The 25,972-nt window shown below is 60.8% G+C and overlaps 2 protein-coding genes across 15 annotated transcripts in view; both read right to left on the minus strand.

Annotated features, from left to right (window-relative positions):
- The window catches only part of Nfic (nuclear factor I C), a 59,770-nt gene extending 59,355 nt beyond the window's left edge, over nt 1–415 (minus strand). The window contains exon 1 of the mRNA XM_060371169.1: nt 194–415. Within this exon, the coding sequence (XP_060227152.1) occupies nt 194–289 (96 nt within the window). The 5' untranslated portion in view covers nt 290–415. The remainder of the gene's footprint in view (nt 1–193) is intronic.
- Nucleotides 416–4,826: 4,411 nt separating this feature from the next.
- Nucleotides 4,827–23,622, minus strand: Celf5 (CUGBP Elav-like family member 5). Of its 14 annotated transcripts, none has more exons than XM_060371190.1 (12): nt 23,378–23,622; nt 18,176–18,258; nt 13,524–13,572; nt 12,853–12,981; nt 11,918–11,997; nt 10,924–11,070; nt 10,023–10,164; nt 9,792–9,938; nt 8,940–9,002; nt 7,685–7,765; nt 6,142–6,244; nt 4,827–5,675 (listed from the first exon to the last, which is right to left on the minus strand). In XM_060371190.1, the coding sequence occupies exons 1-12, from the start codon at nt 23,520–23,522 to the stop codon at nt 5,660–5,662; spliced, it is 1,185 nt and encodes a 394-aa protein (XP_060227173.1). In that variant the 5' UTR covers nt 23,523–23,622; the 3' UTR covers nt 4,827–5,659. The 14 variants fall into 14 exon arrangements, with proteins under 14 accessions (XP_060227173.1, XP_060227168.1, XP_060227161.1 ...); XM_060371185.1 differs by having other exon boundaries at nt 6,142–6,285; XM_060371178.1 differs by having other exon boundaries at nt 6,142–6,285; nt 7,574–7,765.
- Between the last annotated feature and the right edge of the window lie 2,350 nt (nt 23,623–25,972).

A 25,972-nucleotide genomic window follows, 5' to 3' on the forward strand; every position in this document is an offset into this window, starting at 1 on the left:
GCCCCTTCCCGTGCCCAGGTCGAGCTGGGAGCCTGTCCGGTCCCAGGTCAAGGCCTAGCGGCCTCAGCCTCCTTCCCAGGTAGAGAGAGAGACAGGAAAGTCGCCCTGGGCCTCTGGGTCTCCCCACTGTGAGCGCGCGGAGGGTCCCCACGCCCTCCTCGGCCCCCGCTGGGGCGCTGGGACGGGCACTCACCATCCACCACATCTTCGCTGTCATGTCGTAGCACAGCTGCCATTTGACCGACGTCTCCCCTGGCTTCCCGGACACTGGGGGGCCCGGGACCTCCATGCCGGGCGGAGATGGCCCCAGGTCCCCGGAGGCACCGGTGCCGCGCTCCGTGGAGCCCAGTGAGTCTGAGGAGGAGGGTGCCGGGGACAAGGGGAGGGGGCACGCGGCCGGGGAGGGCGAGCTGGAGGGCGGGGACAGAGGCCACCCACAGCCCGGGAGGCGGCTGCAGTCCCAGCGGCCCTGGATTTGTGAATGAACACCCCCCGCCCCCCGGAAGCACGCGGCCGCCCCCTCCTGCCAGGCCGGGGACACGCTGGGACACCCAGGGCTCCTCCATGTGCGCTGGGGTGCCCAGGCCTGAGTCTGGAGAGCACTTGAGGCTGTGTGAATGTGCGTGAGCCGCTGGGCCTCTCCGGGCCTCTGTGTCTCCAGGCTGAAGCTAAACTAGCCCTGTGTGTGGGGGGGGGATACTTAGGAGGCTGAGGCAGGAGGATCGCTGTGAGTCTGAGGCTAACCTGGGCTACAGAGTGGAAACCTGCCTCAACAATTAAAACGCCAAGGAAAACAAATGTCAAGGTTGTGTTTTCCTTCATCCTCCCAGGCCACAGCGCACAGGAGGGGGCAGGCAGCAGGCCCCAGGCCCCATCCTGTTACTTTATTGTCACTGTGAGTCTATGGGGCATCAGCTAAGGGCTCTGCTGCCGGGGAGGGTCGGGTGGCTTGGCTCTAACAAGCAGCAGGAAGGACTGAAGGTGGACTGCAGGAGGAACTTCCCAGAGGAAAAGCTGCCTGTTGGCTGGAAGGCGGCCCTGGGGAGCCGGTCTCTGCTCTTCCTGAGGGGGTGGTTGAGTTTCCCTCCTTTGTCCCCATTTTACAGACAAGAAAACCTGGTCTCGGAGATGTTAAGTGTCACGCTGTCCGTCCCCACGGACACCAGGCATCGGGGCAGCGCTTTGCTGGTGGTGGACAGACAGACAGAGATTGCCACAGAGGCGGCTGCCATGCCTCGTGGGTCTGGCTGGTGACCAGAGAGGAGGGGCCCGGAGCCCCCCCCACAGCTGCACCCCCCACAGTCGCATTTCCCCACAGTTAGCCCCCTCCCCCCTCGCGGCTACAACCCCCTCACGCCCACAGCTGGAATTTGCCTTGGCATCTTGTGGTCACCTCCCCCCCCAGTTCCGTCCAGTCACCCCAGATGTGGGGCCAGGATGGCAGGAGACGGGGATGGGAGGGGCAGGCAGAGAGAGGCCGCAGTCCAAGCCTACCAGCCTTCACAGACCCTGTGCCTCAGTTTCCGAAGCTGCAAAAGGAGAGGTGAGGGCAGATGTCCCTGGACCCGTCCCTCTGGTGGACCAGGCTGAGGGTTAGAGGCCGTTGGGGGGGTGATGGACGAGCAGGTGCAGCTTGCAGACCCCAGGAGGAACCAGGCGGGGAGGAGGCTCCTGCTGAAGCATGAGGACCTGAGTTCGAGTCCCAGAGCCCATGTCAGAACCCTGATGCCCTCAGAGCAGTTTGGTAGCTGGGAGGCGACATGGTGCTGAGAACACAGGGCCGTGGCCCCAGGGACCTTTCTCTTTATGAGTCCATCTTCTCCTGCATGTTGTCGTAGTCGGGGACATGCAGATCACTGCGCGCTCACTCTCCAAAGAGGCTTATGAAGCCACCATCCCTCTACGTAGCCCAGGCTGGCCTGAAACTCCTCGGCTCAAGGAATCCTCCTGCCCCAGCCCGCTGAGCCTTTTGTAGGCTATTCATCCTAAAAATGAATTAATTTCCGATTGAAATGCATTTGTTTTGTCTCCAACTTTAATTTCATTTTAAAACTTCTTATCTTAAAATTTACCTATTTTCTGCTGGGTGCAGTGGAGCACGCCTGTAATCCCAGCACTCCGGGAGGCAGAGGCAGGTGGATCCCTGTGGGTTCGAGGCTAGCCTGGTCTACACAGAGAAACCCTATCTCAAAAAAAAATACTTCTTTTCTTTCATTTAGTCTCATCTTTTCTTTCTTTTTTTTAAGATTTATTTTTTATTTATACATTCTGCCTGTATACCAGATCTTACTATAGATGGTTCTGAGCCACCATGTGGTTGCTGGGAATTGAACCCAGGACCTTTGGAAGAGCAGCAAGTGCTCTTAACCTCTGAGCCATCTCTCCAGCCCCTAGTCTCATCTTTTCTTATTTTTCTGTTTTCGGGCCGAACCTCACGGTGCTGCCCAGGCAGGTGTTCACCTTGCCATCCTCCTGCCTCAGCCAGGTGAGGTCTATCTTTGTTGACGCCGTTTCCAAGGGCGAAGGCGGAGAAGGAGGTCACTGTGTGCACGGAAGGACTCTGGCCCGGGGGTGGGGTGGGGGTGGGGGTGGGCACGCTGAATTCGCAGATTTTAGGGACCCCGCTAACCGATTCGGGTATGTGTTTTTGTGTTGTTTTCCGAGGATGGGTTTCTTCGTGTGGCCCAGGCTGACCTGGAGCCGTGTAGACCAGGCTGGCCTGGAACCCAGAGACCCGCCCGCCTCTGCGGGGCGCCACGGCCGGACAACAAGGCGAGGGGGGAGTCGCTATTAACAAGTAAGACTTTTATTAAATAAACTTTTCGGTTTTCTCGGTTTTCCAGGCCAGACAGAGGCGCCCGCCGTGCGGCCCAGGAGGCCCGGCCGCGCCGTCGAGCCGCCCCGCGAGAGGGCAGGAGGCCGGGGCGCCCCCTCCAGGTAGGCCTCCCCTCCGCCCCCGCCCCCCGCCTCCGCCCGGGGCGCCCCGAAATGGGCCGTAGCAGAAATAAAGCCCGTCGTACAAATCACATAGGGTCTCTCGCGTGGAGTATAAAAATGGTATTTACAGCTCGTAAACATCAACTAGACGGCGCGCGCGGCGGCGCGCACGCGGCGGGGCACGCGCGCTCGCGCACGCGGACGGAACACAGCCTCACCGGGGGCAGGTCGGGCGCGGGGTCGCCGAGCCGGGAACGCGGGGCGAGGGGGCGGGCGCGGGGGGGCGGGGAGGGTCAGTCGACAAACATTTTGGTAGAAACAAAAAAAAAAAGGAATTTTTTTTTTTTTTGCCTGTTTTTTCTTTTCTTTTTTTTTTTTTGTCTTTTTGTTCTGCTTTTGGACACGTCGGAAGGGACGGGGAGGGGGACCCGGGCCGCCCCTCCCCCGTCCCCCGCGTGACGTCCGAGCTAACGCCTGTGTGCTTTGCGGTGGGGGCGGGGCGGGCGGCGCGCAGGGCGGCCCCCCACCAGGACCTCCTGACCCCCCCGCACCCCTCCACGCCCTGCTCCGTGGCCTCGTTCGCGCTCGCTCAGAGAGAGAGAGACCACCGAGTGAGTAAGGAAATAAATACACGAGAGTGAGAGAGAGAGAGAGAGAGAGAGAGAGAGAGAGAGAGAGAGGAGAGAGGGAGAGAGAGGAAATTAAGAGTGCGGAGTGCGCGGTGTCAGGGACCGGGTCCGAACTCAGGGCGACCTCAGGTTCCAGACCTTCAGTTCACGGCTGGTGATCAGAGGGGGGCGGGGCAGGGTTGGGGGGGCTGGGGGGCAGGAGGCTTCCCCGGCCGGAAGCTAAAGACACCTGGTCACCCACGTAAGGCTAGGAGGCCGGGAGGGGGGCGGGGGCGCAGCCGTGGAGACCCCAGAACTGGAGGTATATGGTGTTGGCGGGGTCCCGGGGTGGCGTCCGGCGGGGGCGGCGTCCGGCCGGCCTCAGCCTGTCTGTCCTTGGTCCCCGCTGACTGGCCGGCGCAGAGCCACCGCCCGGGACGGACGGGGAGTTTGGCCCCTGTGGTTCATACTCCAAAAATATATAGTCTATGACTGGCGCACATCGACGCGCGGCTACGGGGAGCGGGGAGGGGGGGGTCCTGGCTGGGGGGGTCCTGGCTTGGGGGGGGCTGGCTGACCTGGAGAGCCCCAGGCGGGGGGGGTGTCCCCAGGCCGAGGGGCGGGTGTCGATTGGCAGTGTATGGACCCCTCAGGCCCGGGCGCAGACTCCTGTCCCCCAGCCCCGCCACAAGCCACGGAGCCATCGGTACCTCGAGCGGCTCTGGTGGCTTGGCTTCGGGATTTGGGGGGCCGTGCGTGGCAGACGGGTGGGGGGAGGGGGTCGCGGGGAGGGCTGGTGTCCAAACTTGGCTGTCATGTACAGAAAAGTCCTGGGGAGGATGAGGGGTGCTGGGGAGCAGGAGGGGAGGCGGGGAGGACACCGGGCCCCACTCCGCCTCTGTCCGAGCAACAAAAGCCCAGCGTTCGCGAGAAACAACAGTTCTGACAGTCACCAGGCCGGGGCCGCGCTCGCTCCTGACAGGGAACCTCCCTCCCAAGCCCAGGGACGCTGGGTTAAAAGTGAAGACGTGGGCAGATGTCCTGGGGGGGGGGGGCGAGGGGGAAAGTTCTTCCTGATTGACAACAGGTTTCCTAATCGAAACCAACATAAAGAAAGCCAAAAGACCTAGATAACAGACCAAAACACTGAAGCACTAAAGACTGCCGACCCCCGCCAGGCAGACCCTGGGCGGAGGGTGAGAAAGAGAGGAAAAATCCTAAGTGTTCCTGGGTGCTCTGGTGGCGGCTGCCGGGTGGCTGAGCAGCTGCCTCCCACGAGGCCACTATGCAGTTGGTTCCACCTTTTAAAGTCAGGTCCGTCCCAAAGAAAGTGCTCAGAATGCTGACGGGGAAATTTGACTTTGGGTTTTCTGTTTGCGCGTTTGTTTGGGGTATTTGGCTTTTGGATGTTTGTTCTCCCAGGCCGTGAGTGGCACACACCCTGGGTTTTGTGAACCCACCCGTCGGAACTCTTGGGGTCCACGGGAGCTGGTGGGGACGGAGGGGGCGGACCGGAAGTCTGCTTCAGTCCTGGGCAAAGCTTAACTGGGCATTCAGCTGCGGGACCCAGGTCTGAGGTGTGCGCTGCGAGACCTCTCTCTGGTTTTAGGGCGGCTCAGCTCCGGGAACAGCTTCACGGGACGGGACGGAAGCCCCGCCCATCCCATCACACCCTGCACCCCAGACCACAAACCCCGCCACAAGTTCACGGGAGCCAACTATTCATCCTTCAGAACTTTCTCCGGTAAGCCCCCTTGGTGGGCGCCCCTAGGTCTCTCCATTCCCCACCCGGGGCCCACCCTCTCCCTGTGCCACCCAAACCACCAGGTGATGGGGAGGGGCTTGTCCCCAGCTGGCCTCTTGGGGAGTCACCGCCGCCCCCAGGACCTGGAGAGTGAGCTTGGGATGGGAGGGTTAGAAGACACCAGGGCTGGGCAGGGCACAGGCCGCCTGGCGGCTCACCTGGGGCCAGACCCACAGCGCGGAGGGGCTGTGGGCGTGGTCAGTATGGGTGTCCCGGGTCTTTGGGTCTCTTCAGCTGCACCTTCAGCCTCTTCATACCAATCTGAAAGCCGTTCATGGCCTGGATGGCCGCCTGCGCGCTGGCCGGGTGGTCAAAGCTCACGAATCCTGAGGGGACAGAGTGACTGGGGCTCGTGAGGGACGGTGGTCCTGGCTTCCTGGAGGTGACGCTGGACTCGCACTGTACGCTCTAGGGGCAGGGGCCTCGCTCCCACCCAGTCCAGTCTGCTCGACTTCCCAACGTGAGACAGAGACCACAGCCTCGCTTTCTTCCGACAGCAATGATGTGGCACCGAGGATTGGATCCTTGCTGGGCACCCTGAGCCAGACACCCCCAGCCCTTCACTGAGGAGTTCTAGGCGGGGCTCCACCCTGACCACGCCCCCAGCCCTCACTGGGGATTTCTAGGCGGGGCTCCACCCTGACCACGCCTCCGGCCCCCTCACTGGGGTTATCTAGGCGGGGTTCCACTCTGACCACGCCCCCGGCCCCCTCACTGGGGATTTCTAGGCGGGGCTCCACCCTGACCACGCCTCCGGCCCCTCACTAGGGTTATCTAGGCTGATCCACTTACCGAAACACTTGCTCTGGTTGGTAGCCCGATCCATAAACACCTTGGAGGAGATGATATTGCCGAAGGGGAGGAACATCTGGGTCAGCTCCGTGTCTCCAAACTCCTGGGGGAGGTGGTAGATAAACAGGTTACAGCCTTCGGGACCTGTAGGTGGGGGAGAGAAAGACATAAAGCCCCCAAGGAGAGGAGGCGGACCCCCCCCTGGGTTGGGGTCCAGTCCTTGTCTCTGGCTGTAGAGGGAGCAGGAGGAGGCTTCTCCAGACACAGAGAGGGAATGCCAGGGAGAGGGGTAGGCCCTGGGAGCCTTGACTCCCCCACATGCCGGCCACCCGTCACAGAACAAACCCGGGGAACTTCGGCGCTGGAAGCACAAGCCAGGGCTTCCCGGGGGACTCCCAAAGCCCCGTGCCCTCTGCGGCTCCGCCTCTAGGCCCTGTCCACCGCGGGCCTTGGGCGGTGTAACACACACCTGCCATTTAAAAGAAGCCCGGGCTGATGGCACGCACCCAGCAGCCCAGCACTTGGGAGGCTGAGGCAGGAGGATTGCTGTGTTTATGAGCTCAGTGTGAGCTACACAGTGAGACTTTGTCAGAGAGAGAGAGAGAGAGAGAATTCATTCCAGTGAGGGAGCCAGGCCTGTAGCTGGGAGGCGGGGAGGCTGTCTGTCTGTCTGTCTGTCTACATTTAGGGGGCACGTGTACCACAGTGCTGTGCGGAGGTCAGGGGACATCTGGCAGGGGTCCTTCACTGTGGGGTTCTGGGGCTCAAGCTCAGGTTATCATTTGGTGGTGAGCCGTCCTCCTGCCTTGGACTTGAAGGAGGGCCTGCATGGCCAGCCTTCCCCCAGCGTCCACTGATGTCGCCCTGCGGTTAGGTTTCGGGTCCTGACCGTCAGTAGTCAGAAGACAGGTCCTGCTCGTGGCTGTGGGTACACAGTGTCCAGGGGACACGGGGCAGCCCGGGTGGGACACTGGCTACTCCTCGGAGCCCCATCCCAGGGGAGGCAGAGCCTTCCCCGAGGCCACACTGCCACAGGGATGGCCTCAAGTGCCACCTCCCGCCGCTCCCCAGGCCTCTGTTAGTCCACAGGGAGTGTGTAAAAGGGGGGCCTCCTGGGGAGAATGCCCAGATGCCTGGAACTTCTCGTTTCCTTCTAAGCAGGTGGGGCCCGACTGCAGCTGGGGAAACTGAGGCATGTCATTAAGTATTCTCTGATCACTGTGCTCAGCCAGAAGAGGGCGTGAGTGGCCCTGGGTCGCAGGACTCTGGACTCCAACTACCTCCTGCACGCCCTTCACTGGGAAGGCCTCAGTTTACCCAAGATATCTCCTGGAACTCCGGACTCCCGTTTCCTCCCGCATGCCTTCCACAGGCTTGGCTTCACTGGCAAGGCCTCAGTTTACCCAAGATACCTCCTCACACAAACGCGCACCAAAAAGGGGGTTTCCTCGCTTGTCCATAGGGGGTGGGAACCGCAAGCCGTTCCACGGAGGGGCGAGGTCAGCAGTGCAGGTGAGGGCGGGGCTGGCAGGGGTCGCCTCACCTTCGCGCTGCTGCTGCAGGAGGTGCGGAGGCTGCGGGACGCTGGGTGCCACGGGCGCGATGGCCGCGGTGGGGTACATGGCTGCGGAGAGCAGAGGCGGCGCTGAGTAGCAGGACCAGGGCAGAGGGTAAGGCCGGGCCGAGAGGCGGGGACTGGGTCAGGCAGGACAGGGCCAGAACTGAGGCTGCAGCGAAGGGCAGAGCTACTGCCGCAGCAGGACCAGCCAGCGAGGGGAGGCGCGGGGGAGCATTCACGGCCAGACAAGGATAGAACTAGAGGGGGTAGGGCCGCAACAGCCAAATGCTGGGCGGGGGGGGGGAGCTGGGGGGGGCTCGCTGGTTGGTTCCCTGTAAGCTGCGGCCCTGGCCCCCCTCCTTATGCCCTGAGCCCACCCCTCAGGCCCTAGCTCTGCCCCTCAGGCCCTGGCCTGACCTCTCAGCTTTGTCCCGCCCTTTTCTGTCCCCACCACCACTCTGGCTGTGTCTAGCCCCCAGACCCTGATTCTGCCTAGTTCCTACCTCGTCCCTTGCCCCGCCCAGACTCTGCCCAAACACCCCCTACCCCCCAACCCCGTCCTGACCCTGCCCCACCATCCAGCTACAGCCCCGCCTCTCTGGCCCTGGCCCCACCCCTCAGCCCTGCCCCCACCCCACCCTCAACCTAAGGAAGCAGGCCCAGCGGGGTGTAGGCCCATGGCACAGTGGGGTGGGGCCAGCGTGGAGGGCAGGGTCCTGGGTGGGGTTGGGCCTAGGTGGAGGAAAGGGCTATGAATGGAGGGCGAGGACAAGGGCGTGGCCACAGCAAGAGCAGAGTGGAGAGGGTGCAGGGCTCCACAAGGAGCCTAGAGCTAATCACAGAATGGGCCCGGGGGAGGGTGTGTGTGTATGTGTGGAGGGGGGGCCAAGACTCAACACTGGGCGCCGGGATGGGATCCTGTCTAATGAACTTGGTGAGGAGGGCTCTGCCTCTGGGATGGGGTTAAGGGCTCATGAGCGAGGCAGAGCCAGAGTCACAAAGTTAGGGCAGAGAGCCGAGGCAGCCCTGGGTCTGGAGGAGGCAGTCTGGGTCCTGCGGAGGAGATGAGGAGGAGCCAGGCCTAAGAGACTGTGCACATTCCTCAGGGGGCCCCTGGAGGGCGGGACCCCGGGCCGCACAGGACGGGCCTGGCACGCAGGGGCGGGGCCCTGAGCTGAGCAGTGGGCATGGGTATGACTAGAGCTGTCCGGCCACAGGGTCAGGACAGGGCCGCCTCTACCTGTGTACTGCTGGACTCCAGAGAAGGCAGGATGGAGGGTCTCTGCCACAGTGGGGCTCTGAGCTGTGGGACAGAGGGTGAGCTGAGCCCTGACGCCCACACCGCCCAGTTTCCCCGCTGTCAAACCCCCACAGGCAAGCCAGAGAAACTGCATCTCACACCTGCCTCAGCTAACTAGGCCCCCACTTACAGCACATGACAGAAACCAAATGAACCTGTGTGTCCATCACTGGCCAGCCCCTGGGCACCCAGTCACCTGCCACACCCCCATCCCCTGCCCGGACCCCCTCATGCAACCTGTGGGGACCCCCGGGCATTCTACAGCTGGCCCAGTTCCTGGTTTGGGCCACTAGCATGCCGCTGGCAGCTCCGGCCCACGCTGCCTCGCTTTGACAGTGCCAGAGTCTCATAAAGAGTCACGCCAAGTGCAGCTGTGCAGAGCCATCATTTGGTAGGTGGAGGTTAGAGGATTGCCCTCGGTCCAGCCTGAGCTACAGAGGAGTCTAAGAGCAGCCCGGGTACACAGGGAATTGAAGGCAACCTGGACCTCATCATGTGACCCCCATCTCAAACAGCAAACGAGGTCAGGCGCCTGCCCAAAACAAACCGGCTGGACGCCACCCCCCCCATCCAGCCTTCAACCTCACCTGTACCATTCTGTAGTTCCAGAAACCAGCTAGACCCGGAATTTGAACTCAGAGCCCACCGGGGTATGTGGGTCTGATGGAGCCTCCCCCAACCTCTCCCTGTGCTCGCGCCCCTCATCCCGCTCTGCTGTGCCCGTGGCGTCTCCCCCGGTTCCAGGCCCACTCCAGACGCAGCCCCAGGTGGTGGGGCACTCTCCCAAGTTACCTGGGTAGGGCACAAGGCCATTGGCATACACGGTCTCCAGGGTGGGGTGGCTGGCAGGGAAGGGCAGGACGCCTGGGAAGCCATTGGGGATGGACGCCACCAGGCCAGGGACAGCGGCAGTGCCGAGCAGTGGGGGCGAGTGTAGCCCTGAGGAGGGGGGAGGGTCAGACACGGGTGCGGACGTGGGGGCTGCCCGCGTGTCCTCAAGCCCCCCCCCCGAGCTGCTCTCACCAGAGGCGGGGGCGATGGGCGCGGCGGGCAGGCCGTTAAGGCTGAGGGCGCCGATCTGCTGGATGTGGCAGGGAGGGAAGGCCACGCCGGGGCTCAGGTAGCTGCCGGAGGTGGACAGCACTGTTGTCTGCTGCTGCATGAGCTGGGGACAGAGGCAGTGTGAGCGCGGCCCGGGATCAGGGCTCAGTCAAGAGCGGGGGCTCAGCTCCGGTGGAGTGTTTGCTGAGGGTTAGGGTTCAACATGCATTAGCTTTCGGTCGGGGGGAAAAAGGCTCGGTCAGAAACTGAGGCTCAGGCTTCAGTCAAGGTTCCTTTCGGGATCGGGGATGAGTCCGGCATTAGGCCTCAGCTTGGGATCAGGGCTCAGTCTGGGTTCAGGGCTAAGTTAGAAATTGAGGCTCAGTTGTGGATCAGGATTCAGCTTGAGTACAAGATCAGTCTTGGGATTTGGGATCTGGTGAAACACGGGATCCAGGCTCAGCCTTCACTCAGAACTAGGTTTAGAAACAAGGCTCCAATATTTCCATCCAAATTGGGATCCAGCCTGCCTTGGAACAAGGCTCAGTTAGAATCTGGGGCTCGGCCCAGGATCAGGGATCAGTCAATGATCAAGGCTGAGTCAGGAGCTGGGGTGACGTCAACCCCGAGGGCTTAGCCAGAGTTAGACCCAATACAGGGGTCAGAATGTGACATTACCATTCTTCCCACAGTCTGGGCCCAGGATCAGGGGTCAGTCGGGGCAGGGAGCTGTGTTTGGGGGTGCCTGTCCAGATCTGGGACTGAGGCTCACGAACCTGTCTGGATGGGGGGGGGGGGGCTCAGCCCTGGCCAGGACAGGGTCACACGAATGAGCAACAGGGAGAGGGCAGGGTGGGGCAGCCCCCGTGCTGGGGCCACTCACAGCCTGGGCGTAGGCACTGTAGGGGCTGAAGGGGAGGGTGAGGGATGGCGTCAGGATGCCCAGCTGGCCGACCATCTGCTGCATACGCCGCAGGGTCCGCTCTTTATCCGTGTCGGCGAACTTGACCACCAGGCTGGACGAGGCTCCCTGGAGGGAGAGTGTGTGGAGTTGGGGTGGACGGGCAGGGGTAGGTGGGGGTGCCAGGGTAGTCGGGACTCCGGAACTCCCCAAGGAGGAGAGCGGAGATGCCAGCCGTGTGTGAGTCCACATCCAGGCCAACCAGGGCCACTCAGGAGGGGCACGGGGCTTGTCATGCTGGGCCGAGCTTTCGAGTGGCCTCCTGGACCACTCCTGGATGCCAGTCATGAGGAAACTGGCCCTGGAGATGACCTGACCCTGCCTGGATGTTAGGGAGACAACTGCAGCTCTCAGGCTGGGGACTCAGTTTCCCCTGAGTGGCGCACACTCCTGGGACCGCCCTTGGAGAAAGACCGCAGCCATACCTGAGTGGTTCTACACCTGGGACCTTGGATGCCTGCTCCCCACCCTCCCTTGACCAAATGGGTCACCAGGACCCCCGTTATCTCCTTATAGTCTCTCCTCATGAGCCCACATCCTTCAGGCGGGGACCTGAACTCAGCGGCCCGGCCAGGCTCTCAACCACCTCTTTTCCCTTCCGCACTCGTGGCCCTGACCTAAAGAGCCTGGGTAGATGGCCTGGCAACCCCCTCGCCCTGTGCCCACTGTGGCTCCTTGCTGCCTTAGAACAGAGTCCACGGTCTCTATACGTTGTCCAGCCTCTGGCCCTGCTTCCATGCCACAAGCTAAGAGCCCACTCGCCCATGACAGCGCCTGGTCACACAGAGCCTGCTCACGGCCTGCGCTGCCCACTGCCCACCTGTCTATGAAGGGATGACACCCAACCACCCACATCTCCCACCCGCCCTCACCTTTCCCGCCAGCCCCACTGCAGCCAAGGGTGGCTCTCACTCACCGGCATGGTCTGGCTGCCGTGCAAGGCATGGATGGCCGCCTGGGCCTCTGTGTGTGAAGAAAACTTCACGAAGGCACAGCCTGGGAGGGGAGGGAGGAGGAGGTGAGGGATCAGAGGACTGAGGATGTAGGGGGTGGGGAACAAGGGGGAAATGAAGCCCTTGATTGCCACTCATGAACAACAGCAGATGTGAGTTCACACAGATAGACTAAGACAGCCAGAACAGACAACACACACACACATCCTCCAGGGACAGAGACGTAGCTGTCAACCACAGATTCAGCTGAACAGAAAGTCATCTACCTCCACTATCCAGCCATTCAACTGTCTGTCCATCCATCAATATACCCCCCACCCATCGATCCACCCTCCCTCCATCCATCCACCCACCCATCTACCCAACCATCCACCCTCCCTCCATCCATCCACCCATCCATCTACCCACCCATCCATCCATCCATCCACCCATCCATCTACCCAACCATCCACCCCCCACCCATCTATCCACCCTCCCTCCATCCATCCACCCATCCATCTACCCATCTATCCACCCTCCATCCATCCATCCATCCACCCATCCATCTACCCACCCATCCACCCAGCCATCCGCCTTGCGTGCATCTCCCCTCTCCAGGCCTAAGTGCAGTACTTCTCCTTCCCCCACTACAGGAATAGGATAGGAAAACCCCGAAGAATGGTCAGTTCACATACACGCAGCCTGCGGCGCAACCTCATCCCTTCTCACAGGTTCCAACCATCACCCTCCGCAAACACCCACCCCACCTGTGCCACCCCTTCCCATAGGCCACGCCCACCTCCAGTCCTACCCCGTGGTACCGGTACCGTTCCTGCAAGCCACGCGTCTCCGCGCGGCTGCCAAACTCGGCCCCGCCCCTCCCCTCCGTGAGGCTCCGCCCCCACCGCCAGCCAGTTACCTTTGCTGCTGCCGTCGGGTCCCCGCAGCACGGTGCACTCGTCGATGACACCGAAGGGCTGGAAGAGCCTGAGCACGTCTTCCTCGGACTGCTGCTTGTTGAGCATGCCCACGAACAGCTTCCGGTCCCCTGTGGGCGGAGCCCCGGCCCACGGCCCCGCTGAGCCCGCGCTGGCCCCGCAGACCCTCAGCCCTGGCCCGCGCTGCCCCAGGACCTTTGCTTAGGCTGCCCCGCTGCCCCGTTGCCCAGGGATGAGAGCCGGGTTGCTAGGGAAACCATACTCTGGCGACTGTCACTCACTGGGGTGAGAGGAGAGGGCTAGCAGTGGAGACACTGGGCGTCAGGGAGGAGGAGTCAGGAGATGGGGGACAGTCAAGAGTCAAGAGACGGGGCGAGAGCGAGGGAGGGGGCAGGGGCCTTGTCCGGACCGGCAGCAAGATAGAAGGTGACAGGGACTAGTAAGGCCGAGCTCCATCGAGCGTCTCTATATAACATGGGCCCCCTATAGCCTTGCCCACACCTCTCTGCGCGCCCCAAGCCTGGGGCTTTCAAGTTCAGTGGGGGAACAGAAGAGGTGCGGGTCTGAAGTCTGGGGACCCCCAACCCCGAGGCTGCAGACAGGACCCGCTGCAGAGGCCGGCGGCCACCAGCCAAGGGGAAGGTACTACTACCTCCACGACTCTCGCTGTCCGCTGGTTTCACCTGGATCGGCCTCGCCATCTGTGGGAGGGAGGGGCGCGGTCAGGGTGGCCGGGACAGCGGGCACGGCACGGGTCTAAGCCCTGCCAGGCCCGGCGGCCCGCCTGTGGCTCGGCATACACTCCAGTCCCGGGCGGGGGAGACCTGCCTGGCCAACTCTCAGGTGGCCTCTAAAAGCCAACGACCACTATCTCCGCCACAGGACAGACAGTCTCTGAAAACGGTCCGAATTCCCAGAGCCCTGTGGGCAAATGTCACGTTCCGATTTCTGTCTTGGAGGAGTCAGTCCGTGTCTGAGCCCTGAGTCTACACCTGGGTAGGGGACCTCCTCCAGCAGAGAACATAAAATCCAAGCCGTAACTCAGAACCGAGGGTGCTGGGGACCTCGCTGCTCTCCGGACACGGAGTCCAGATGTGCCAGTCAGGCTAGCCTGGGGTGGCTCCCGAGAGGGCTCCTGAAGAGGGGAAGGTGTCCCCCACCCTCCCAGCCCTGAGGACAGCCTCGCTGCGACCAAGAACAGGCCGGAGAGGGCCCGCATCCGGGAGGCTGTATTTGCTCTCCCACCGCCCCAGGATGGAGTCCTCCTGACTGGAATGAGCTCCTATTTGTCCTTCAAAACCGAGCATCAAAAGTGCAGGCCCAGGGCTCAGTGGTTGAGAGGACTGGCTGCTCTGCCTGGGGACCCCAGGTGCAATTCCCAGCACCCACACGGCAGCTCACAACCGTCTGTAACTCCCAGATCTGACACCCTCACACAGACACACACGCAGGCAAAACACCATTGCACATAAAATAAAAATAAATTTAAAAACTGCAGGCCAGGCGGTGGTGGCGCACGCCTTTGATCCCAGCACTCAGGGAGGCAGAGGCAGGCGGATCTCTGTGAGCTCGAGGCCAGCCTGGTCTAGGACAGCCAAGACCACACAGAGAAACCCTGTCTCAAAAAACCAACCAAACAAACAAAAAGCAGGCAACAATCCTCCCTTCGCTCAGGGCTCCCCGCTGCCTCCTGCCTTTGTCTCCCACAGACAGGGGCCTCGGAGCCACAGAGTGGAGGGAAAATCTATCATGATAGGGGTAAGGAAGGAGCGGACCAAGAGGGCCCAGGGGCTGGGAGTGGGGGTCCCCGCCTCCCGAGAGCCAGGTCAGGTGAGGCCCTGCGCATGCAGCCCCGGAACTCCTGGGCTCTTGCTTCGGGTCCCCGGGCATCAGCCACAGAAACCTGTCCCACGGGAGCCCACCTGACAGCGCCCCATGGGCCCAGCGCACCCTCCTCTGACCCCCCAAACCTCGGCCCTCTCCCGCCCCCGCGGGACCCTCGGTGTCCTCACCTTTAACCCCCAAGAGCTGTCCCCACCCGGCTGTGAACGCCCCCCGTAGTCCACCGCCCACCCCCTCCCCTCTCCTACACCGCTCTTCATCGCCCACCCCTCCCCAAATCCCGCCCCACCCCCTCGCCCCTCTCCACACCCCTCCCCTCCCCCGTGTGCTTCCGACTTCCTCTGGGCCCCTCCCCTTCCGGAATCCTTCTCCCGCCCCAACTTGGGGAGGCCCTCCCCTCCTCTGAGACCCTCTCGGGCACCCGCACAACCTGCCCTCTCCCCTCCCCCCCGGCCAGATTCTGCCCCAATCCACCCACACCTCATCCCCTCTGAACCTGGGTACCACACCCCACCCCGGGATGGGGGGAGGCGATCTGAACCGGATAGTTGTGCTTCTGGGGTCGCTCCGGATGCCCAGGAGGAGTGTGAGGGACGAGGCAGGGGAGGGGTCCCCACATCTAGCCTTTCGTTCCCCCCACGGCCCCTCCCACACGCCCCCGCCGGCCCTCCACCCTCCTCGCCATCCTCTCTAGCACCTTGGGCAGATGAAGATGGGGTTGCCATGGCAACGCTGATTCACCCCACGGAAGCTGGCAGTTGTTGCTGCCATGGAAACCGCCTCTGTGGGGCCCCCTCCGAGTTCAGATCTCGCCTCGCACAAAAGAGATTTAAATATAATCTTTCAGAGACGCGGAAGGGGGAGGGGGGAGTGGAGGGGGGAGGACGCCGGCTCTGTCGCCATCACCCCATCACCAACCTTGGTCTCCAGCACTCCCGGGGTCCCCCCTCCACCCCACAGCGACCGAGAAGGGGCCACGGAGCGCCCATCCCGCCCACATCACGTGCCTCCGCCGAGCAGCGCTTGGAGCTGGGTCTCCCCACCCTTGAGTCCCCCAAGCCGACCCGCCCAGGTGCCACCCTCCCCTCTGCTCCTTCTCCCTCCCCTCCCGCCGCCTCCCTCTCCACATTCAGCCCTCCTGCACTGACACTTGGGTAAGACTGGGGGGGGGACCCCAGGAAGGACGCTCACCAGTGTCTCAAAGTAGGGCAACAGAAAAAGAAGTTGACCAGGATCACCGTGGTCAAAATCTTCAGTTTTGAGGCAGCAGTAGGAGTTTGCTGGGGGGGGGGGGGGGGGGAAACGACAGTGTCCCACACCCATTTCATCTCTGAGCTGTGTGTTACAGATGGGGAAACTGAGGCCTTTGGACAACCTCAACCTGTCTAGCTCCCCAGCTGTTCTTATAGTCTCTCAACACAGCATTCAAGGCCTCCAGCAAGAGCCTGCTCCCGAGACCCCTCTCTACTCCTTTTCAAAACTGAGGCCTTCTGTAGTAGCGCTCCCAAGGGAGGAGGGATGCCCCCCAAGTCTTTCCACCCAGAGGCTGAGATAGGACCAAAAACAGAGCACATGCCCTCAACTTCAGACCAGACAGACGAGGCTGCCATTGAGCTGCAGAATACTACACAGCCCTGAAAAAGTGCGGGAAGACTCTTTTAGTGGGGAGGACCGGGTAAGGGGGGTTCTAGGAGCCACCCACGTGCTGGGCAAATCCTTCCTGAGTGTGTACCATGTGTGCTTGCACATAGCTCAGCGTCGGTACGCCACAGTCTCGCCCTGATCCTCATGCAGAAGGCTGCCAGGGTCTGGGGAGGGGGACAGAGCACCCAGATCCCAGATGACCTCAAGCAGGTCATCTTCCCTCTCTGAGTGAGCCTCAGTCTTCCTGTCTGCTGGGCTGACACGGCATAGCTGGGGAAACTGAGGCCTCAGAGCCCATCAAAGAGCTGGAAATGCACCTGTGCCCAGGGAGGCACCTTTAGAGGGACTCACAATGGTAGGGTCACAGCCCCAGAGTCCCACATTCCCGTGCCCCCCGCCCCACAGAGAGACTTGCAGCCTAGAACGTTCTCTCTGGTCCATGTCAATTTCTCAGAATTAAATGACATCAGTTCCGCGCTCCCGAGTCCCAGCGTCAAGAGGACACTTCCTGTGCGGGTCATGGCAGGCTCGGGGTCCTGGGTGGGCGCCGCCAGGCCCCACAGCTGTGTTTCTAATAGTCTTATCAGCTGTGTCTGTCCGTCTCTCTATAGAGCCCTAACAATGGAGTCCTTCAGCACATGTGGGGGGAGCTTACCGACAGACGGACAGACAGACGGACAGACAGACCGGACCGGCAGAGCACAGAGCGCTCTAGAATGGCTCCGAGCAGCTGCTGAGTTTCAGTTCATCTTAAGGTCTGAAAATGTGAGTTTGAGTTGACGCCTGATCTTATTTGGGGAAAACTGTTTGGCACAATTCGGACCATGACTGTCTGTGTCAGCCGTGGATCTCGGCCTGCCCAGTCCAGGGCTGCTGACAAATCCACCCTGCACTTAGGGGGCAGAGGCAGGGGACTGCGTGTTCAAAGCCAGCCTGGGCTATGTGGAACAATCATTCTGCCCAAATTGATGAAAACGCAAGGAAACAGGACGTGAAGAGTTAGTGGGATGGAAGGTCCCCACGGCTGCTCTCTCCATCCACGGCATCTAAAATGCGGGGGCTTGGGGAAACCGTGTGAAAGGAAAATCTACTGTTCCTATGGACTTCTACCTTTACTTTTTTTTAACCTTCTGAGGTCTCCTCGCAAATTCTCAGTAACAGACGTGACTGGCCTTCCAGGGTTAAAAGTTAACCTTTTCCCAGCACAGTCCTCACTTCTTCCTGGCCTAAGAAGGGCCTCTCTCTGGGTACTGTGAACACACGGTGGGTCATTCTCCGTGGACATCCACCAGGAGGCACCCAGTGTGACCACCACAGGTGTCCGAGACGTTGCTCACGATCCCTGAGGGCACAGGGTGAGACCCACGCTTAAGCCGTCAGTCAGTGTGTGTGTGTGTGTGTGTGTGTGTGTGTGTGTGTGTGTGTGCAAGGCTGGGGATGGGGTGGGGGAGGGGGAAGAAAGGTTCAAGCCTCTACTTTGCGGCCAGAAGGCCCTGCCCAGCATTTCCCTCGTGTCCCTGTCCCCTTTGTCCCCCCTCCCTCTCTGTCATCCCCTCTGCTCCAGCTTTTCTGATGCCCGCCCTGCCACAGGGCCTTTGCACGGCCGTGCCTGTCAGTGAGGCTCATTTCTGACCAGGCCAGCTTGTGCCTCACACAGCAATCACTTCTGTGATGCACAGAGCCTGGCATACAGCAGGCGCCCAACAGATGCTTATGTTTATGACCCTCTTTTTCTACTTCCTTCTGTATTCCGAGGCACAGGGACTCTCAGGCTGTGTCCCATCTGCCCGCCACCCCCCACCCGGAGGACACACTCACCCCCGGCAGCGTCTTCTGCTCGTGCAAAGCTGTCTGAGCTTTGATGGCCGAGTCCCTGGCGCAGTACGTGAGGAAGGCACAGCCTGGCGGGAGAAGCAGCATGTGAGAGGGGACAGGACTCTGACCCTCGCAAGGACCCAAAGGTGCGGGCAGCCCAGGCACAGAGTTAGACTCCCACCGTGGTCCAGGCACAGCGTGGAATACTACTCAGGCGTGAACAGGACTGAGGCTCTGACATGCCACAGTACGCCCTAGCTAAGCTCAAAAGGCCACACAGTATGGACTCCAGCACAGAAAATCCCCAGACCAGGAGAAAGTGGCTACGAGGAAGGCGCCAGGGAAGGTGCTGCTGTCCGCGGTGCTGAAGCGACTCCGCGTCCCCTCCTCCTCCCCCGGGTCTGGCCACAAGGCTCCACCGGCTCCTGTCTGAACCCCAACACCGAGGCTGTCACCTCGCTTAGGAAGGGCACCCCTCTTGTCTGGGCGTCCACTTTTAGACTCGGAGATAAACGGCATGTTAAGAGGTTTCTGAGCACTGGGCACCCCTAAATCTGGGAACCTCCGAGAATGTGGGAAAAGTCCCCAAGATTCGGTCAGAAAGGCTGGACTCCACAGTCCAGGTCACACTAGGCTGCAGGCTGCGGCTCACCGCGGCTCCCTTGCCAGGGAGCTGGGGCTGGCTGACGTGGCTTGACGCCCCCCCCCACACACACACCAAGGGTGTCACCGTGGCTCCTGGGTGCTGCCAGGCACATGACCCTGGGACAGAGACGGATGACACCCAGAGCTGGGAGCACCCTGGGGACAGGTGGAAGGAACCTGGAGTTTAAACAAATTCCCCCAAATTACCCGTCCAGGCTGGAGGTGCCAACTGAGCGCTGGCACCTCAGCAGACGCCCCCAAATTGCTCGGGAGTCCTCACGTCACTGGCTGTTCTTCTCCCCAGATGGTTCACAAGGTGAACCCAGGCTCAGAGAGGCACAGCAGTGTCCTTGAGGACACACAGCAAGTGAGACCTAAGCGGGGTGAGGGGGTGTGGCGGTGTGGGGGATGAAGGATTTCTGAGACTCAGAAAATTCTGGAACATTAAAGAGGCTAAATTCACGTTATTTAGCTTTTCAGCTTTTAGATGCCTTTATGATTTATTGGCCTACGGAGGGGGCCCGTGGGGGTGGAGCAGAAGCCACCTTGCTGGTGTCAGTTCTCTCCTGGGACCCTCGAGGCGGCAGGGGATGGGTGGCTGGTGCTGGGAATGAAGCCGACATCCCCAGGAGGGCGGTATTCGTCTGAGCCTCTCCATCCTCCCACCCACCTGGAAGGGCTCCTGGCCAGCTCTGCAGCCTAAGCTAGCCTCGCCTGGGGATCCTCCTGCCTCAGCCTCCTGGATGCTGGAATCACAGACATCCACCAAGACAGATACTCACAGTAAGAACAATTTCCTGTGACTCCACCTGGCCCACCCTGTCATCAAACAAGACGACGGTGGCCTCAGACCTCGCCCCTGAACCCACCCTCATCTTCAAGCTGTCCTTCCTAGAGCAACAACCAAAGGTCCCATGAACACTGAATCACCCCAGGCTCTAAGTGCAGCCCTGCCAGGAGCCTCCCTCAGCTCTTCCCAGACACACCCCTCCCATCCCAAGACCTTAGCACGGGCTGTCGTCAGGCTGGGACGTCGTTCTTCAGAAAAAAAGAAACACCTAATGCCTCCCCACTAACCACTCAGAATCCCACATCTGCCTCAACACCTGCATGAGCCCCATCTCAATCGATCCAGGCTTGACCCTAGGGAAGGTGTGTTAATAATTACATCTCCATCAATCAGTTTCTCTGGGGATGTCACTATTTATCCATCCATCACCCACCCACTCACCCACCCACCCATCCATTCAACAATCCATCATCCATCCATCCATCCATCCACCCATCTATCAATTCATCATCCATCCATCCATCCATCCACCCATCTATCAATCCATCCACCCATCCATCCATGCACCCACCCACTCATCCATCCATGCATCTACCCAACTACCCATCCATCATCCACCCATCCATCCACCCACCCATTCATCCACCCACCCATCCATCCATCCATTCACCAATCTATCATCCACCCATCCATCCACCCACCCATCCATCACCCACCCACCCATCCATCCATTCATCAATCTATCATCCACCCATCCATTCATCCATCCATCCATCCATCATCTATCCATCCATCCATTTATCTCCCACACACCCACCCATCCATCCCTCCCTTCCTCCCTCCATCCATCCCTCCAATCATTCACCCATCCATCCATCCCTCCAATCATTCATCCATCCATCCATCCATCCCTCCAATCATTCACCATCCATCCATCCATCTATCCATCCCCCCACCCATCCATCCATCCATCCCCCCACCCCCAATCATTCACCTCCAGCCTTTCTCCAAGCAAAGCCAGCCCTTTCCCTCCAGCCTACGTCCTGTCTCTGGTGCAGTCCGAGCATTCGATCACACTGTAGTCTGCTCCCTGCTGAGATTTCCCAGAGCCTTGCACCTCTGGGCCTTTGCAGTCGCTGTTCTTTGCCCCCAAGAACACTGTTCCCTGCTTGAAAATGCCCTGAGCCCCTGGGCCGTAAGGTCAGAGCACCATCGACTCTGTGAGCTTAGGCCTTGTGCCCTGAAGCTCATTAAAATCCCTTCTATCCTGTACCCTTTTCTGGTCGCTTCCTCTGAGAGGTGTGCTTCCAAGAGCTTCTCAGAGGCGGCTAGGGAAACAGAGGCACAGGGCTGGATGCTTCCTCACCTGCCCCTCATAGTGTCTCAAGCAAGCATCTGGTGGTGGCCCAGGACAACTGCTCCTCCCACACCTGTGCCAGGCTGCGTGTCCCCAAGGCTGCTTGTCACTCCTAGGCTTCGTGTCACTCCCTCCTGCAACTAACAGCCGCTGCTGCTCCATGGTAACAGTGCCCCCCCCCCCAGCGTGCAGCTCTAAGGCAAATGCCGTCATTAACATGAAAATGCATATGGTGTGTAGGGCTGCAGCGACCACAGGGGTGATTTGTCCTCTCTGGGAGGGGAGGGCAGAAGGACCCCGGACGTCAGCCCCAGCTTCTACCTTGAGCCCTGGCTGAGGGAGCCCCCAACACTCTGGCTAGTTCCAGGGAGTGTCCACGTGCCCCCGTCTCCTTCTCTGCATCTCTCTTCAGCATTAGGGGACCTAGGTCACCCTGCCCCCCCCCCCCCGTTGTAATGGGCTGCCTCGAAAATGCACCCCAGGAACAAGTCTACTGAAATACTGACAGGAGGTGCCAGGGTCTCCTCTCTGTGCAAGAATCGCCAGCTCCATTCATTCTGTCTTCATTTGCTTGGAGCCCAGAGAGGAGCAGACACTGGGTGACATTCACACAGCAGAAACCCAAACAGATCTACCTTTCATGAGCCAGGAACTCCTGATTCTCCTGCCTAAGCATCCCAAGTTCCAGGGTGACAGGCAAGCACCACCGCTGTCCCTGACCTCTGAATACAGACTTATCAAGATCCTGACCCCTGCTTTGCCCGCCTGGGGGTCCCCTCCTGGGAAGCTGTTGTTCCTCTAGTCTCCAGCAGCACTGCCCAGAAGACCCTCTGCTGCCCAAATTCCCACCCCCAAGTGAAGTCCCTAAATACCAAGGCCCCCAAGCCCCCCCACCCTGCATCTACCGGGAAGAAAACAAGTCCAGGCCCACGGGCCTCACTGCTCTACCCGGGGTCCCTCAGCCCTCACTGTCTCCTGCCTGGAACTCCAAAGGGAGGTGAGGGACCCCACGCCAGCACCCAGGCTTGTCTTGGAGACCCAGACTATTGCTCTCCAAAGCCCGCACTCTGGGTGCCAGGCAGATGGTCTTCAGGTTCCCTCACAAGTTTCTAGAGATGAGTACTCAAGCCAGACCCTGGGCTCCTGAGTCTGGATCACGGTGGGAATTAAACCTCCAGGCTAGCCTGTTTCAGAATGTGGGTGCTTGAGGAAAACACTGCTGTGTGGAGGGTTCCCTCCCTGCCCAGGAGCCACCCCAACCTCAGGCCCAGCCGGCAGCCCCCCGGACAGCGCATTCGTTCATTGCCATTCACTCATGCGTTCGTTCTCTTACCCACCGGTCCATTCATTCATTCATTCACCCATTCTCTCATTCACTCCACAGGCAGGTGCGGGCCCACCCCAGGCGCTCTGGTCTCTCCTGGGGTCTGCCAATAATGGAGACCCCAGCCTCAACCCTGAGTTCCCAACACCTGCCGGGAGAGCCACTAGATTCAGATGCTTGGGTCTGGGACATAGCAAAGTGGAGCAACCCTGTCCCCCACAGTGGAGATGCCTCCACTGGAGGGAGAGCCAGGTTCCTCAGCCGCCCACGCACGTCCTCGGCACCCGGGATCTGGGCTCTACCCAGAGGACCTCATGTTCATTGTCTCGGCCTCAGCTCTGGCTTTGCCAGGTTCCACTTGAGCCCAGGGTGGCTGCATGGAACCAGGAAGAGGGCACCACCCAGGGAGGATGGCTCGGTTCCCCGCAGCCTCTGGGCCGCAGCCTCGCCCCCGCCTCCCATAGCCCCGCGTCTTTGTAGTTACCGCTCAGCCCTGGGTCCTAGACATGTGTCCTGGCCGCAGCCGAGCTAGCCCGGCTTTGTGAGCAGGATTCCCGGTCCTGAGGTGGGAAGTTCCAGGCCAGGCCAGGGAGCCCGAAAGCGATGGGGTTGGGGGGTGGGGTGCGGGACCGGGGAGATGGGGTTCCCGGTGCTCCTGGCACAGGGTGGGAGTTGGGGGGATATGGAAATGGGAGGGAGAGGGGGAGAGAGAGGAAGATGCCCGGGGAGAGGAGGGAGATGGAGGGAGATGACGGAGAGTGATGGAGGAGGAGGGAGTGGGGAGGAGGGAGGGAGAGGGGGCGGAGGACGGGAGGGGGCAGCTGGATTGAGAGCGGCACCCCCAGGGCGGAGGAGGGTGCAGGGGAAGGTGAGTGGGGGCTGGGACGCAGGGCTGTAGGTGGAGGGGCGTGGGGGAGGAACCCAGAGGGCTCAGGTGCAAGGGAGGGGTGTAGGGCTTGGGGGGGTGTATGCAGGTGTAGAAAGAAGGGTACAAAAAAGGGCTCAGAGGCGCAAGAGGCAGGGCGCCGGGGCGCAGGAGCGGGTGCAGGGGTGCAGGGGTGGGCGCGGGGCGCGGGGCGCGGGGCCCACCTTTGTGCACGCCCGTGTGCGGGTCCTTGAGCACCGTCAGCTCGTAGATGCGGCCGAACTGCTCAAAGAGAGGCTTGAGGTCCTGTTCGTGCAGGTGGCGCGGGATCTGGCCCACGAAGAGCTTGATGGCGTCCAGGTCCTTCATGCCGTCGGGCCGCGCCCCGGGGCGCTCGGGCCCGCTGCCGCCCACCGGCCAGGCCCGGGCAGAAGCTGCGGTTGCCGCCGCGTCGCTCGGTCAGCGGCCCCGCCCGCGCGCGACTGCGCCGCAGCGCCCCCGGTGGCCGCCGTGGGCACTGCAGGGGTGGGCGGCGCCGGCCGCGGGGAAACTGAGGCCCTTGGGGTGCCTGAGCCTTGCAAGTACGTAGGGGAACTGAGCCTCGGGGCTTGCAGAGATACGGAGACTCGAGAGAGAAACTGAGGCCCAGGGGTCCTGAAGGTCCGGGGCTGCAGGCTGGACGTTCCTCTCAGAAAGACTGACAGGTCTCCCCACGCTGGCCTTGGCCTCCTTAGTGGCCAACAGCCATGAGATCTGCCCGGCAGCCAGGTACACTTCGGAATCTGAGGCAGGAGGATGGGGAGTTCTGGGTTAGCCTGGACTACGTGGTAAAAAGCCAGTGTCAACACAAAACTAGTCAGCAAGCAATGAGCAGCCGTGGAAGGGGTCTGTGGCCCTGAAAACAGCAGGTGCATAATGAAAACCCGTCTGTGGTATGGACATGGCAGGACATGGGCAGGGGGATGACAGCCAAGGAGGGCAGGGAAACTTTGAGGCCAGTGAAGGAGAGAAGCAGCTGCCCGGGCTGGCCTTGCAGTCAATGCTGGCCTCGCATTTCTAGACTCCTGGGGTAGACAGACACACGCCACCATGCCCGGCTCATGTTCTTACTTTAAATTGAGGTTCCTAGTGCCACGGATGCCTGTGCCGAAGACACCGCCGCGCCCATGCTGTGTGGAGTTAAAACGGCCATGTTTGCTCGGTGAGGGGGCACACACCTTTGATCTTAGCTGGCCCTCCCGGAGGCAGAGGCTGGGGGATTGCTGTGAGTTCGAGGCCATCCTGGGCTACACAGTGAATCCAGGCCAGCCAAGGCTACGTCAAGAGAACCTATTTATCACAATTGCTGGTGTGTTCCTTTTAATTGCTGTAATAGGATATTCTCCGTTTTGTTTGGTTTTTTTTGAGACAGGGTTTCTCTGTGTAGCCCTAGCTGTCCTGGAATTATCCCTGTAGACCAGGCTGATTTCGAACTCACATAGATCCGCCTGTGTCCGCCTTCTGAGTGCTGGGATTAAGGGCATGTACGACCACTGCCTCTATATTTTCTCTGTGTTGATGACTGAATTTGGGGCTTTTTGTTTCCAGGAGAGGTAGAGGCAAGAGGATCAGGGGTTCAAGCTCATGCTTGGCTACATGGAGTTGGAGGCTAGCCTGGGTTACATGAGACAGTGTCTCAAATACGAAAAAGAATTAAGTAGGTGAGTCCTGGTCCTGTAATTTGCTTCTGTAAAAAGATTTTCCTACGTGAGGGAATGTTGCCTGCAATGCTGCGTGTGCAGTGCCCGCACAGGCCAGAAGGGGGCAACACACACACACACACACACACACACACACACACACACACACACGGAGCTGGAGTTTTGGTGGGCTGTAGACGCCATGTGTGTGCTGGGAACCGAGTCAGAGCCTCTGCAGAAGCAGCTGGTGCTGTGAGCTCTGCGCTGTCTCCCCAGCCCCTATAATTTGTTTTAAAGAGCAGGAACTGAGGCCCAGAGCGACTGATCCTTGTGCAAGGCCGCACGGCAGGGTGTTGGAGTCTGAGGGCAGCTCTGGAAGCACAGAAGTCCCCCCATCCTGCATGTCGTCCCCACGCCCCAGGCATCCGTGCCTCAGTTTCCTCATTTGCTATGGACACCAGCGAGAGAAGGGACTGGCTCCCTGTGGACTGGCCTCACAATGGCGGCTGGCTGTCCCCATCATGCCTTGCAGACCCAGAGCCAACCCAGAGCCACTGCAAACGGGCTGGCTCAGGAGCAAGGCGGGTGAGGCCCAGGGTCAGGGGTCACATACGAGCATCCCATCCTCTGCCTGCTCGGCCAGGGAGGCTGGGAGATGCTGAGGCTGGTCCTCAGAGGAGGAGCTGTTTCCATGGAGACCAGAGCAGGATGCCAGGAGCTCTGTGGGCCTCTGAGCTGTGAGAATCGTTAAAAAGCATCAAAAGAGGGGACCAGACCTCCAGGGAGCTGAGGAAGCTGGTTGAAGCTGGTGACAGCCCTGCAGCTGTCACCCACCTGCCCCAACAATGCCATCCACCTGCCTCAACATCAGCTCTGGGATCACGGGCTTGAGCTACTGTGTCCGGTTTTAAAGACATCGAAGTCCCCAAAACACGTGGGCGGGAGCAGGGAGGAGGCAGGCAGATCTGGCATGTTGGCACCTGTTTGGGGGATCCCTTCCCTGCCACCTCCAAACCCCGCAGACTTGATGCCTCCACAGCTATGCTGCAAGAGGCTGGTGGGTGCTGGTCTGTGGGAGACAGGAAGTGTGTGGGTGCTTCTTCACCTTGTCGCGTGGATGTGTGCACTGCCCTGTGCGGA

Source organism: Meriones unguiculatus, chromosome 17 (assembly GCF_030254825.1).
Source record: "Meriones unguiculatus strain TT.TT164.6M chromosome 17, Bangor_MerUng_6.1, whole genome shotgun sequence".
Taxonomy (NCBI): Eukaryota; Metazoa; Chordata; class Mammalia; order Rodentia; family Muridae; genus Meriones; species Meriones unguiculatus.